General features: G+C 41.7%; 1 protein-coding gene across 2 annotated transcripts; it reads left to right on the plus strand.

Moving 5' to 3' along the window:
* The first annotated feature begins 826 nt into the window (after nucleotides 1-826).
* On the plus strand, nucleotides 827-14,818 carry b3glctb (beta 3-glucosyltransferase b). 2 transcript variants are annotated; one of them, XM_037468339.2, is made up of 14 exons: nucleotides 827-1,003; nucleotides 3,497-3,658; nucleotides 3,789-3,898; nucleotides 7,138-7,214; nucleotides 7,356-7,467; nucleotides 7,644-7,780; nucleotides 8,186-8,249; nucleotides 8,814-8,930; nucleotides 10,143-10,212; nucleotides 11,133-11,246; nucleotides 12,014-12,113; nucleotides 12,474-12,593; nucleotides 13,768-13,912; nucleotides 14,333-14,818. In XM_037468339.2, the coding sequence occupies exons 1-14, from the start codon at nucleotides 943-945 to the stop codon at nucleotides 14,456-14,458; spliced, it is 1,515 nt and encodes a 504-aa protein (XP_037324236.2). In that variant the 5' UTR covers nucleotides 827-942; the 3' UTR covers nucleotides 14,459-14,818. The 2 variants fall into 2 exon arrangements, with proteins under 2 accessions (XP_037324236.2, XP_037324237.2); XM_037468340.2 differs by lacking the exon at nucleotides 12,474-12,593.
* Nucleotides 14,819-15,189: the final 371 nt, after the last annotated feature.

Below are 15,189 nucleotides of genomic sequence, written 5' to 3' on the forward strand. Positions count from 1 at the left end.
GGCTGTGGCATTTAAACGATGCCCAATTGGCACTAAGGGGCCCAAAGTGTGCCAAGAAAACATCCCCCACACCATTACACCACCACCACCACCAGCCTGCACAGTGGTAACAAGCATTCTGTTTACGCCAAAATCAGACTCTACCATCTGAATGTCTCAACAGAAATCGAGACTCATCAGACCAGGCAACATTTTTCCAGTCTTCAACTGTCCAATTTTGGTGAGCTCTTGCAAATTGTAGCCTCTTTTTCCTATTTGTAGTGGAGATGAGTGGTGCCCGGTGGGGTCTTCTGCTGTTGTAGACCATCCACCTCAAGGTTTTGCGTGTTGTGGCTTCACAAATGCTTTGATGCATACCTCGGTTGTAACGAGTGGTTATTTCAGTCAAAGTTGCTCTTCTATCAGCTTGAATCAGTCGGCCCATTCTCCTCTGACCTCTAGCATCAACAAGGCCTTTTCGCCCACAGGACTGCCGCATACTGGATGTTTTTCCCCACCATTTTTTGTAAACCCTAGAAATGGTTGTGCGTGAAAATCCCAGTAACTGAACAGATTGTGAAATACTCAGACCGGCCCGTCTGGCACCAACAACCAGGCCACGCTCAAAATTGCTTAAATCACCTTTCTTTGCCATTCTGACATTCAGTTTGGAGTTCAGGAGATTGTCTTGACCAGGACCACACCCCTAAATGCATTGAAGCAACTGCCATGTGATTGGTTGATTAGATAATTGCATTAATGTGAAATTCAACAGGTGTTCCTAATAATCCTTTAGATCCTTAGAAATTATTAAAACACCGACCGCTAGAGGTCAGTGTAACTCTCCAGTAACATTCACTGCAGTCAGACCGCAGTTATCTCCACTACGGCAATGAAGCTAACCATGGTCTAGAGCCGTAAAAAGACGGTTCTTTCCGGGGTCAAATAGCGGACAAAGGAACCATGGCACCCCGGAATGTGCTACACGGAGGCGAAGTGGTCGCCCTGCTTCTCCTTTGGCTCGGTAAGTGGGCTCGGTGCACTGCTGAGGTGATGCTGCTAGCTCCACCGCTAGCACTAACTCACTGCAAAAGGCACGAGAAGAAAACCGGAAGTGATTGATTTTTGCCTTCAATATCATCTTAGTTTTTAACTTTTTCCAGACAGTAAGTGCATTCTGATTTTTATATAATATATACTTATTTAACCCCAAACATGTCAATTGAGTTATTCTTAAGTGACAGCGTTGTCTTTGGTTTGTTACAAAAAATTGATATTATTAAATATTTTGCTTTATTTTGAAAACTCAAAACAGACGCTGGTTTAACAACTTGGACAACTTGGTGCACCTCAACATGCAGACGATGCAATGGGGTTTGTGAAAAGGCAGTTTAAATGCACAGCAAGTGAGTTTTGGGGGCAGGTAGCAACCAGGTCCGTGTATTAGATCAAAAAAACAAGACAGACTGACAACTTTTTAGTCCGTGGTCCGTGTAACTTTTGATAGTCCCTTTTACCGTAAAAACCATGAAACGAAAACACTGGTTTCTCTAGGATTTTAGTACAACGAGGGCCCACCTCCCTTATTATGAATAATAAAGTGTTTTTAAAAATTACATATACGATTTTAAAAACGAATCAGAAGTGAATTAGGATTCATTACAACAGCAAAAGTCTCAATATAAAGTCCTGAACACCAAAATGTCAATAAAATGAAAAACATTGCTTAGCCAAGTTTATAAAGAACGAAGAACACAGACATTAGTTGGTGTCAGTCATTCCTCTGATCTATATTTAATTTAGCATTGAGGCCTATTTAATATATCAGGGTTTTGGATTGCATGCCTTGCTTCAGATTACATAAAAGTGTCTGGGGAGAGTTGGTCTCCGCTTCATGAACGCATCATTTGTCTGTAACCCTGAGAAATTATAGTCGCCATATTCTTTGAATGAATTATGAATACAACGTAGAGGTAATTTACATCCACATAATAGTGGCCTATTAATATCAGCCAGGAATCATTTAAAAATCTCTCATGGTGGCTAACCAGGTCTATGCTCCAATTTACTATGGATCACCGACCGCTGATGTGCGTTACTGGTGAGTGATTAAGGTGCATGTTGCCCTGAGCTAATATGAGCAAAGAAATGTGATGGGGCTGATTGGGAGGCTGATGGGAAATGTCCATCAAACACAGTGTGTGCAGGCCAACAGAGTCCAGAGAAGGGGTCTAATCAGGCAAACTAATAGAAAACCGCTGTGTGGGTGTGACGTGGACGTGCAGGGACTTTGAAATAGAAACTGGAAACACAAATCCCTTTTAGTCTGGGATTTATAATACAATGTTTTGACGAACGCATATCATGTCATTAGTGCAATAGACCTTCATTTTGTTGATAGAGACTCTTTTATATGAAACAATGTGGCTGCTGAATTCTAGACAATTTATTGGCTTTACAAGGGATCTCGTTCATTCATGATACTCATTACACCTGTGCATTTCCTGCCATATTTATGAATGAGACATTTTGGCTGATGGAAATGTATTTGGATAGATATATAACGCCAATGGTAAGTATCCATAAAGAAATATCATTTTCGAAGTTATCAATTTTTCTCCTATAGCTTCCTAGTGCTACACATTCATAGACACCTGATGGTTTGTTTTACCGCTTTGGTGGTACACGGACAGAACCTTCTGTGTACAAAGAGAATACATCAAATCAGCCAGATGTGTGAGTGGCAGTGCGGATACCAGGGCATATGTTTACCATCACAAACCCCCCACACTGATGAGTAGCTCCAGCTGTGATTTCAAAGTTTGCTCTAAGGTGTGATGGCTCTAAAGTCTCGGTTTGACCTCCTTGAAAAAGTTTACAACTGCTTTTGAACCTGCTACTGCTGGGTTGGTACTTGCACCATTACATGTCATGTTCTAAAAGATGTGTCAAGATGTTAAGCGTTGGCAAAGTTTATTTATTCCTTATTTATTAAGGTGGTGCCTTTTATGCATACACTCTTTATACTTGCTCTGCTAATGTTTTAAAGAGTGAAGTGAAGAGAATACTGATTTATATTTGCTTACCACCCGGCCAATTATTCACATTCCTGGTTTAATGCGACGGCGTGATGGTGGTGCATGGAGTAGTGTGATGTGCTGGGAGATGCAAGGTTGGTGGTTTGAATCCCGGCTGCCCCATGTGCCATGTCGAAGTGTCCCTGAGCAAGACACCTAACCCCTAATTGCTCCCCAGGCTAAATGTAACACATGGGATTTAATGCGATGTTCCGTTGCTTTGGATAAAAGCCTCAGCTAAATGACATGAAATGCGTCTATTCGTTTTTTATTATGATTTGAGTGCTTGGAAAGTGCCTGAGCTCAAAATAACACATTCATTTTTACGACTTCTGTTGTAAATTGATTTCCCTCCGACGAATCGTCTAATCTACTCCGAGATGAATTGGTCATTCGCGTCACTAATTCATACACTTAATGATGTAATGCCTCATTCTCAGTGCCCCAAGGTTCCTCCGCAGAAGACAAACCTACAGGCCGTGCCCATGTGAGTGCCCCAGATTGCCGCAGTGCTTGGGCTTCGTCACGAGGCGCTGCAGTGTGTGTGTCGGACCCTCCGCAGGCCGCACAGCCCCAGGGGCACGCATCACACGCCTCTATTGGTGAGTCTACGGCGGGTGGTCTGATATTCTGTCTGTGACAAACCGATTTTTGAGCTCTTTAGGTTTTCTTAATTTGTCGTCCATCCACCTTTGCTGTGCTGTGCTGTTTTTATTTTATTTTTTGTTGCAGGATTGTCGGACGTGGTGATAGTGATCCAGAGCCAGAGGAACTCCTTCCACGCCCGCCGAGCTGGTGAGAGGAAGGTGGAGATCCTTCAGCAGGCAGCTGAGCTGGGGCAGGTAACATCTGGCGGTCACTGGATTAGCTCCGTCGCTGGGCTTTATATCTCGGTTCTTGGCCCTGTTTCAGAAAGCAGCTCTAACAAACTCTGACCCCGAACCGTAACCTCTAAGCTGACTGACTGTGAAATGGGAAACTTTTTTTTTTTAGTTTGAGTTTTTAGTTCCAGAAAAGCGGATCAGAGTTTGTTTGCGCCGAGTAAAGTTTTTGTGTGGCAGATGTTCAAAAAAGCCTTTATCGATATGGTCCTGATCCATGATTCACCATGGCAACAGGTAAATAGGAATCTCCGTTTTAATCCGATGGGTCTAGATCTAATGCATGTACGTTTATTTATTTCTCTTAAAAGAATTTAATGAAATTAAATAATACCTTTTTATTCAGTGTCTATTCAATTTTTATTTATCCATCCTGGTAAAATGGATAACAAAGTGGTCTAATCTAATCTGCATTTGATTTTAGATTAATTTGTAAATCTTTAATCTTGTAGGGGAAAACACAGGGGCAGGTATAGTTTAATATGAACGCTTTATTTTAGTTACTTCAACAAATGAAGTGGGTTTAAAAGCAGTTCAAGAATTGCTGGCAAAATAAATTCACAACCATTTTTTTTAATTGGCTCTCAAACTACATCAAGAGCTTCACACCTGCTGTATTTCACTAAAAAGTCCTCCACTTCAGATCATTTAAGAATGTAAAAAATACCACATTTGCATCTTCAAAAACTCACCGTCACAAAGAAGAAAATGTGCTGCAGCATTTCATCTGTTGTTTGTTTTGTAAATATAATGTCAACAAATACAACCAAATATGATTGCAAAGTTATTCGCGTACCCTTTTTAAAATGTGGTCCCTTAACATGAGGCGCATGATTTAATCATTTTACATCATGAAGCAGATTTTCAAGCAGCAGCTCTGTTTGTGTTGGGCGCACCATCAATGGCTCCACAATCTCTTTTATGTGCATGAAATGCGGTTCGCTGGCATTAACGGGACAATAACGTTTGACTTGAGGTTTTGCACTGCTGTGGTGTTACGTCGCACCAATAGGTGTCCTCCTTGTCTCAGAGCTCTTCTAAATAAGCTGAGAGGAAAAGAGGCTCTATGCTCTCATACTGCTATTATTTACACATTTGAAACCTGAAGAGTAGCTGGAAAAACTCATTCGTTATGGACCCCAGTGCAATGAGAGGACAGGCATATGGTCCTGACAGTAGAGACGCAGAATTGTTGATTTTCCTTTGAATTTATGGGTATTGTGAAATATATAAACGGCCGTGCAGTTTTCGATTATTCCTCAAAACTCATTTTCAATCCGGAAAATCACCCATGAAGCTGTGAAGAGGATCTATAAACTATACAAAATGCTCACATGTACCCCCCCCCCCCCCTCCTTTGCTACAGTTCAATTTGACCTTCTCACAGCCTCTTATTGTCCTCTCTGTAACTGGACCGCAGCACAACCACTACTATTTCTACTGCTGCTAAAATAAATCAAATGTTGGCCTAATGTATATATATAAATATAAATGAGTGTCTTGGGGTTCGGAAGATCCGATGGATTTTAGAATATAATTTCAGAAGATTTCTTCCCCTATAGCACTCATCCAGAAATGACAATTCACAAAAACGGCTTCCTCAAACTGAGTGAGGCTTCGGTTTGTGGGGAAAAAAATAAGTGATTAATTAAAATCAGACTGCATGCTGGGAAAACGGCTTCTGTGGCTTCTGAAAGTGCTGATAAGGAAAAGGTTGAGTGGTTAATGATGGGAGGTTGAGGTTGCTACGATCATCAGCGGCGTGTGTGTGTGTGTGTGTACAGGTAGTTGAATAAAAGCTTTCTCTAGATGGGATCTCTATGCCAGGTAGATGGTTTGAATGAGGACACATTGTGCGTCACGCATGTTCTGACTAACGCATAAACAGATTGACATGTTGACAACTCTTTGTCTGACTCTTCTTTTATTTGTTGACACTGAAGGAGTATTTTGACAGTTCATCGTGGACATTTAGTCATGATGTACCTCAGTTTTACTGCCTTGTTTACACAGATCCACAGCCACATCTTTTCCAGGTAAGGGAGAGATAAACCATTTTCTTTTTACAGCCTTGTCACACGGCCCTTTTGTTACTTGCCGTAAGTGCAGGCGTTTAATCCTAGACATCGTTTCCAATGTAGCGTATTTTACAGCCTCATCATCCCACCTCATTACAGCTTCTATGCTCAGCTCTTTTCGCCCACTTCTTACCGCTGCACTTACAGCACCTGGTAAGAGGCCCATTTTGCACCCTCAGAATCCGAAGTGGACCTGAGAACTTTCAATGCGAGGCTTGTCTGTTCGGGCACGATGTAACTACACATTATGTGTGCATTTAGTGTCATTTATGTTCATGAAGGGCGGGCAAAATGACAATCAATCCTCTGAACGTTGCAGTGAAACGCGTAGCTAAATTTCATTACAGTGCTTTTTATATTGACACATTGCTTTTCGTCGGCCTCGTCATTGTCATGAATCTAAAAACTATTAACGTTGCTTTAGGTCACTCCTGAGTTAAACATGGATGCAATTGAATGAGGGGCTTGATTTCTGCAGAGACAAGACACAAGAAAACATTCATATATATATATATATATATTACAAGGCTATTTTTGGCATTACGTTCATCCCTACAGCTGCGTCTCTGTTAGTGCTAAGAATACCTGCGTGGACGAGATCCGTGAAGTAATCCATATGAGTCACTGGGGGGAGGGATGTGGGGGGGGGGGAAGAGTGTCATAGGAGCCTCAGAATCGACCGCTCCCCCTGCCCTACTTTTCAGCGTTGCCATTGTCAGAACTACACCGAAAACTCGGCGCGCACAGCAGGGTGCACACATGCTGTTACTCCCCGTGTGGTTGATGGAAGGCCTCGCCAGTCGATGCCCACCAGGATGTCCGGGTGTATTTGGATGAACATGTGGAACAGTGGACTATGTATCATGGTGTTACATTTAATTTACAGAAAACAAAAGTAATGAGTACTTCTGGTAAATCTCCCAGGTATTTATTATTTTCTGGTTTTTACTTATTTATTCACTGTTTTTCAAGTGGAGATTTTCCGTTGACACAAGTACCTCCTTTCTTTTTCCTTTAATGCACAACGTGCCAATTTGACCCAACTGTTGTTTACTATGTTTTCCTCTCGTCTCCCTTCGGTAGGTGCACACAAAAACACATTTTCAAATTGTTGTTTTGCAGGGAGTTCCGGTTGTTGTTCTTCTCCATGAGCTGTCCACGTTTGAACGAGATTGGAGCATCCTCCCTTTGCTTCCTAAGTGAGTCTAGTAGACACATATGGAGATGGTAAACAAATTAATCAAATCAAATTCAATAAGGCCTAATTGAATTCAGCTGTAATGATTAATTTGGAGTGAAATGAATGCATGAAGTTAATGACTTTGTGTGGATCTTTCCAGTCTCTCTGCCACCTCTGGCCTGTCAGCATCCTGGTTTTTCTTCATAGAGGAGCAAACCAGCGTCACGCTGGCGAAGCTGCTGCAGGTCCTCAACAGATATCAAGTCCAAGAGGTGAGACGCACGCCCTGCCGCTTACTTTTGTTTTTGCAAAATGAACGCCTTATAGATGATCTAGTTTTCTGCACTGAAGAACTTACTAAACTTGCATTCCCTGAAAAATGAACGAGCAACTTTCTTTTCATATCACCATGTATCACTGTCTACCTTTTTTTCCTTGCAACTCCAAGGAATGGTTTTTGGGTAAGCGTCTCCATGACAACGAGCCCTCCATTATCCACCACTATGCGTTCTCTGAGGACCCCGGTTCCTTTAGTTACCCCGACCCTGCAGCAGGCTGGGCTCTCAGCTCGCTGCTGCTCCGGAGGTGTGTATGCATGAATGTGTCACTCATGTGTTTCTGTCTTTTTTTTCTTCTTTTTTGGACAATATGACCATGGCTGAGGCAAAACCTTCATTCATTCGTTCATTTCAGCGTTAGAGACCCTAACCACAATACATGGAAAGAAAAGATGTCATCCACAATCACATTTTTTGTCTAGGCTGACAACAGACGCTCCATTGGTTTGTATAAAAGGTCCCAAAATAAGATCCCTTCAAATGTGGAGCTTTTGCTCTTTTCAAATGCACAAAACACAAACAACGATTCAAACAAATGGGTGAAAACCAAAAACTCAGAACTTCCATAACTTTGACTTTCCAATGTACATTCTCTGATACAATGCAGACAACTTCTATCGTGTTGTTCATCTCTCACTTCCATGTGTTTCAGACTCGCTGAGCGGATCCGACACATGCAACCCAAGTCCGATTTCACTATCGACTTGAAACACGAGGTAATTTTGAACAATGTCCTGGAGCTTTGTAAATCTGTGTCATCCCCCCCTTTCATTAAATTACACAACTCTTTTTTTGTTAATTACATTTTTTAAATTGATTTTCAAGATATGCATCAATCATCCATTACAATGAAAATATTCATACACACACATATGTATACATGCACAAACATATAATCAAAATACGGACATAAAAAAAGAAAGCAAACAATAGTAGCAGATAATAATAATATAACACAACCCCACCCACCCACATTATGTTAAGGGAAAATAGAATTCTACTAAGCTCCATCAGTGTCATCTAACAGGATGCCTGTTTGGATAAAATGCTGGATATATAACGATGATAAAAACACTATTCCTTCAGGGGCTGGCCAGCCTTTTGTTAAAAACGCTTTTAGCAGCGTTGCATACCTGCAGCTTTCCTTAGATTTATTACGATATTATTCATGCAAGAGCTCTACTTCTGAATGGGATTAAGAATGAGTACATTTGTTATTTATGAATGAAATAAAGAAAAACGATTACTGTTTGTCTTCATGTCCGTTTCTTTTTCTCGAGATTGCTTTGTACATTTGGGAGGATGGAAATGGTCCAAAGCTCACCGCAGTTCCAGAGTTTTGTACGGAGACAAGAGAAAACTGTGCTACGACATTTACAACCTACCTGCCACACTGCGTACGTACAACTCGTATTAATTGATGCTTATCATCACTATATCTGCAGAAAGGAATTCTGTGTTTGTATGTGTGAGCAAGCATGCGTGATACAAGTGTAAGTGGATTAAAGTGTCTCTTATAGCCATTGAATATACAAGTTTAATTTTGTAGGTCTCTGCAGACCCAATATGAAATATTAAAACACATAACATAACGTATTTAGTAGGTAAACACGATGAACATGTACTGTGAACAGAACTGGTGGCCTAAAGAGTAGAAAAGGGATGTTGTGATCGCCTTACCACCACTGAGGTGCCCTTAAGCCCAACTCCAGCAGTGGAGCCGCTCGGTGGCCAGCAGATCAGACTGGTTGTTGTGGAAATGTGACTAACTGTGCAAATGTAATTAGAGTGTTCCAGCATATCGGATGCTTCGTCTCAGTGATACTTTCATGAATAAATAAAGGTTAAGAAAATAACAAATAATACGGGCATGACTCGACTTTGGTGGAGGTGATTATCAAAAGCAGAACATTAAGGACCGGATTCCTTTTATAACCCATCGCCTCAAATTGCAATAATCACACCGCCGTACGGCTCGATTAGACGTTAAGCAGAGAGGACATTACGCACGTTTCCAACGCTGAGGCCTTTTCTACAGGAGTACAAATAAAGTCTTGTTTGACTGCGAGGATGAGGGACCGGAGTTTGACTACAGAAGAAAGGCGGCGAACAATACACAATGTACAAGACTGGACTTAATGAGAAAACTCCTCTTTCTTCTGCCTCACATGAAGGGGCAAACGTTTTCAGACCATCTGTCACAAAGGATACATTAATAATCGCTTATGGTGTGCTTACAGGAATTAGTGTTCTGCATCATGACAAGTGCGGTTCATGCTGATCACTGAAGGCTGGCAGAAAAAAAAAAGAACGCTCCAAACGAGTAATAAGTTGCCCATTATTGTAGATAATTATCTGAAAGAAGAAGCGACACCTGAAATGGGAATTCAGGGCAATAGGGATATAAGTAGGCTATGTCTGGTCGGATGATAATACATGATAGTACTGTACGGACCTAGTGTGCCTCATTATGCCATTCAGACTCAATTTAAAGTCTATTACATTCTGTATATATTGCAGCTCCCACTGATTGTGTTCCGTGCACTTTTTACAATTTTATACCTGTGGTGCATAATTTATTTTGAATGTTTTTTCTTTCACTGTTTTAGGGAAGTCCGGTGTCAAGGAAAGAAGTATTTGTTGCTGTGAAAACTTGCAAGAAATTCCACTCAGAACGAGGTGCGTAATTCGGTTTCCGTTTCCGTTCATTAAACATTATCTTCTGCAGTGGTGCACGGCCCTTCAGACTCTTAAGTAAAAGGCCAAATTAATGTAATGTAATTAATGCCACGTTAATGTAGTAATACTTGATCACTTGTAAAAGCTCTGTGTTAAATATCCTACTTCGTTAAAGTAGTATTAGTCAAATGTTATTAAAGAATCCAAAATAATGTGACCTGACTGCACTGGTGTTGATCTTAATATGAAAAAAGTACATTTAGAACTTCTTTCCACCCTTGGTGTTAGCTGATTGTATTGTTGTTTTGGTTGTTATTGTAATGAATGAATTCTATTAAACACAATATTACAATGTTTTAGCCGATGTAAAGGCCAAGCGAGGAGTAAGTCTCTCTTCACAGGACCAAACTGAAAGAATGAACTCTCAGTTTGTCATCATTTAGAGGAGATGGGAATTAAATGGAAATTACCGGACATTTAGCTGCCAAAAGTGTTACTTAACAATTATAATTTTAATGAGTTTTTTTTGTTTCCCGCCACTTAACAGTCTGCTGGTCATTTTGTCGCAGTTAACTTGTCAAAGGAGAACTGCATATTTAAATCCACAACCTCATCTAGATTGTCTGCTGAAATTGCAACAGTTTGTGTAATTATCCAAAACATGTGTGTCGGTTTTTAGGAGTCAAAAAGAGGCCGTAGTTGTGGACTGACTATTTGAAGGCAATAAACAACAAGCAGAAAAGAATCACTGTGTGATTGACTTGGCTGCTACTTTACATTCGGATCATTAGGATTACAGAGCAAGCTGGAGCCGTGTACTGGACCCCGATGAACCATGTGTGCGTGGCAGTTACAAGTTTTAATGTAGATAATGTCGTTGTAATGTTGCAACCTTGCTTTTTTTTTTTTCCTCCTCGCAGTACCGGTCGTGAAGGCCACCTGGGAGAAAGATGCCGGGTTTATTGAGTATTACAGCGACGTCGCTGATGCCTCCATACCCACCGTCAGTGTAGGTGTACCCAACACGGAGAGAGGTGAGCGGATGCAGAGCGGTGGTTCACGGGGCCCTCGGGGCCCTCGCGTGGGTCGGAGGACATTTGATCGAGGTTGCCAAAACATTTTTGGGAAATTTTGAATTCTTTCTAGTGGATTTAATTGAACATTTATATCTGCAGGGGACCTTTGTGCTACTTGAGGAATTCTGAATGTCTGCTTTGTTGGGGAAAAATGTGGGCTACTTAGAACATTTAATCTGATCTGAAAGGCTACCGAACATCCTGTTTATTCTATTGATGAGTGGGGGGAAAAAAGGATGCTCATTCACTCTGCCTAAATTAAAACTTCAAAATGGCTCGTCCACTGAATCAAGATCGTTTGAGGTGGTGAAGAAATGTCCATAAGGAGGGTGATTTACCCACAACTTCTACACTTTGTACAAACGAGGAGTCGAGAACACGTTTTGTCATGTCCGGGAAGAAGTCACTACAAGTGTTAATTTAATGAAAATAAAATCTGAGCGTTTCAGGAATAAACCCAGCTGTGGTCTGCTCTCACTTTCTCTCTGGATGAGACGAGGTTTATGGAAGCAGAAGGGTGTTGCTCCTCATCGGAATAAACAAACCAAATTGCCCTCAAGCGATCACATTGCTTAGCGTCAATGAAGCGGGGACAAAGAGGTCAAACACAAAGAGAATTGGGTGGCACAGGAAGGAGTTCACCCTTTTGTCGAGCCGCACACTCATGAGCCTCAAACCTGCATCGCCCCTGTCACTCCTTTTATGTTCACGTTGCCTCCCTGCAGGGCATTGTGGGAAGACTTTTGCCATCTTGAAGCGGTTCCTAAGTAAAGCTGTGCCACAGACTGATTGGCTGCTGGTTGTCGATGATGACACACTCATCAGGTAACTGGTAGAGGAGGCTTTAACACACCGTCCACGACTTTTCAGAACAACAAAAAACATTAGTTTCAGGTGTTTTTTTCCATTCGGCCTGCAGCGGTGGCTCACTAAAGATAAATAATAATTGACTTCTCAATTTCAAGATCAAGCTCCACCGCCACTTACTGATATTTGCTGCAAAGCTGACCAAAACACCTACACAGGTCAGACAGAAAAAGCTTTAAGTACTTTTCTGGGCAGCACCGACGCAACTTGAGAGATGTTATTGAATTTCTAAAGATCCTGTTAAGTGTCTTGTTGTGGATATTTACCGTACTACACAGTCACATGGTATGCACGCACCTCACTCCCGTCCTCCTGTAGCCTACCCAGATTGCGGCGGCTGCTGCGCTGCTACGATCCGAAGGAGGCCGTGAGCCTGGGGGAGAGATACGGCTACAGCCTGCTCCTCAACGGATACAGCTACACCACCGGGGGAGCAGGGTGAGCCCGGGGGTGGTACCGCAGCAGTTGGAGTTAAAATGTTCTGACGGAGAGTCGATTGAATTCGATTATTCACCCCCTCCCCTCCAGCAGGCTTCCTATTGCCCGCTAAGACGATAGCTGTGAGTTCTGGACGGAGGTGTCACATGCTTCTTTGTTTTTGTGTTCATCTCGCGGTCGGACTGAGCTGCACTCGAGAGTCTCGAGAGTGCTTTCTGTTACTTCCCTCCAGTCCTGATCCTTTTTTCCCCTCACTTTACATGTTTTTGAAGCAGATCCATGTAAACCTCAGCTGCTAAGTTGAAACGCTTTCAAGCATCACGTCACCTCTTTCCACTGACTTTGCATGTTTCCACCCGTGGTGCCGCACAGATTCCCTTTTTGTCTTTTTTAAAAGTGTTACCTGTGTTGTACAGTGAAGAACTCCTATTCATACTAAAGCTTTATTAGAGCTGCTGTTCAGCAAATATTGAATTAACCTTTTTGAAATGTCTTAATCATTACATGAAAACATGTTTTCAGACAGTACAGCACATACAGAGCAACATTATTATTACTTTTGATCCTTAACTGAATGAATAGTCAGTCTGATATTTCACCTTTAACAAGTCCTGTGGGAAAGGTAGCTGCTGAATGTCCCACTTTGTACACCAGCTAACATTATTTGGACACACAAAGCAGGTGATGTGTGAACATATAAAGAATACATTCAGTCCAAGATTCCAGGAACACTGTACAATCCTTTACTTCCACGATTGCATGATTACAAACCAAAAACCAAAAACATAGCTTTTCCTCATGGTCCGCCAATCCCACACAGACGCATACAGCTTATACAGGTGAAACTCGAAAAATTAGAATGTCGTGCAAAAGCTCATTACTTTCAGTAATTCAACTTAAAAGGTGAAACTAATATATTAGTGTATATATATATATATATACACTATATATTATATAGCCATAATCATCAAAATTATATATCAAATAAAGGCTTGAAACATCTCACTTTGCATGTATTGAGTCTATATAAGATATTACTTTTAAGATACACCTTTTAAGTTGAATTACTGAAAGTAATGAGCCCGTGCACGATATTCTAACTTTTTGAGTCTCCCCTGTATGTTCTCTGAATACAAGTTCCTTTCTTATTCAAACATGTGCGTTCTGTGGGCAGGATGGTGCTCAGCCGCCCCGCCGTGTCCATGCTAGTTTCCAGCGGCTGCCGCTGCTACGATGACGATGCTCCTGATGACATGGTGCTGGGCAGGTGCCTCACTTCCCTCGGTGTCCCCATCACACACAGTCCCCTGTTCCACCAGGTAGGGAACACACACACACACACACGTACATCTCCTTAATGGGATTATGAAGACATCTGCTAATTTGGTTTTCAAACCCCAAATGGTTGTGATGAACCTCAAGAAGGTTTGAAAATTGTTCGCAGGGCCAACACCCAAAAAAGTTCTTGGTGGAAATAGTACTTTGTGCCGAAACAGCTAAAGGACATCCAATAGCCGACAGATTTAAGAGCGTAACCTTTTATCCAGTGTCAGGTGATGCTCTGCTCTCTTCATAATTCATAAAGAGAGAGAAACTGGCTTGCGGGTAATGCAGGCTTCAAAAACAGGGTATTAAATTACCCAGCAGCAACCCAAGAACGCACTCGCACACACACACGCACCCACACAGTGACACACACGCGCACACACAGACCAAACCACTTGTTCTTGATTTTCTAGGCCCGACCGCAGGACTACTCTGAAACATTGGAGCAGGCCGTCTCCTTCCACAAGCACTGGAACATAGATCCTGTGACCGTGTACAACCTCTGGCTGCAGGACACACAAACACGAGATGAACTGTAGAAACAATGTGTGTTTAGAAACGACATCGAGCTTACAGCGCTGTAGAAACCACTAAAATTATATTTGCACAACAACCCAGAGCTAAAGCTCCCTGAAACATTGCTCTTAAACGCCTAAGCACCTGCACTGATGAGTATTTTTCATGTCTACATAAGATCAAATGAGTGTGTGTAATGTTGAAGGTGGTTGCAGAGAAGTAGTCTGGGTACCTAGCTTCATTCAGCCCAACCTTTTGGTTAAATGGGCTGTGCATTGACTGTATGTTTTGGACCAACTTGCTGAGTGAATCCAAATCTCCCCCTGCCTCCACTGGCTGTGCGGCTTTAAGCATCAGGTCCCACGATCATGATGAGCGGGTATGATCAGAATCTTAGTTACTTCTAACTAATGAGAGTGGATGTGTGTGTGTGTGTGTGTGTGTGTGTGTGTGTGTGTGTGTGTGTGTGTGTGTGTGTGTGTGACTGCTGTCACTTTACCCTGAAGCAACATTTTAACCATGAAGTAATATGTTCAATTTATTGAAGAAAGAGTGTTTTGATGTATTTGCGTGACCTGATATATCTGTTTTGCTGATGCCTCAAGACATTAAGTGTAATTTCTCTAAAAGGGAGACGCAAAGTTGCAGACAAAACAATATAAAAACCAGCTTAGATAAGCAGATACAACAGATTAATAAAAAATGTGAGCTAAGAATAAAGACAAATAAGGGACACATAGTCATTTAACCTGGA

Source organism: Pungitius pungitius, chromosome 16, assembly GCF_949316345.1.
Source record: "Pungitius pungitius chromosome 16, fPunPun2.1, whole genome shotgun sequence".
NCBI lineage: Eukaryota > Metazoa > Chordata > Actinopteri > Perciformes > Gasterosteidae > Pungitius > Pungitius pungitius.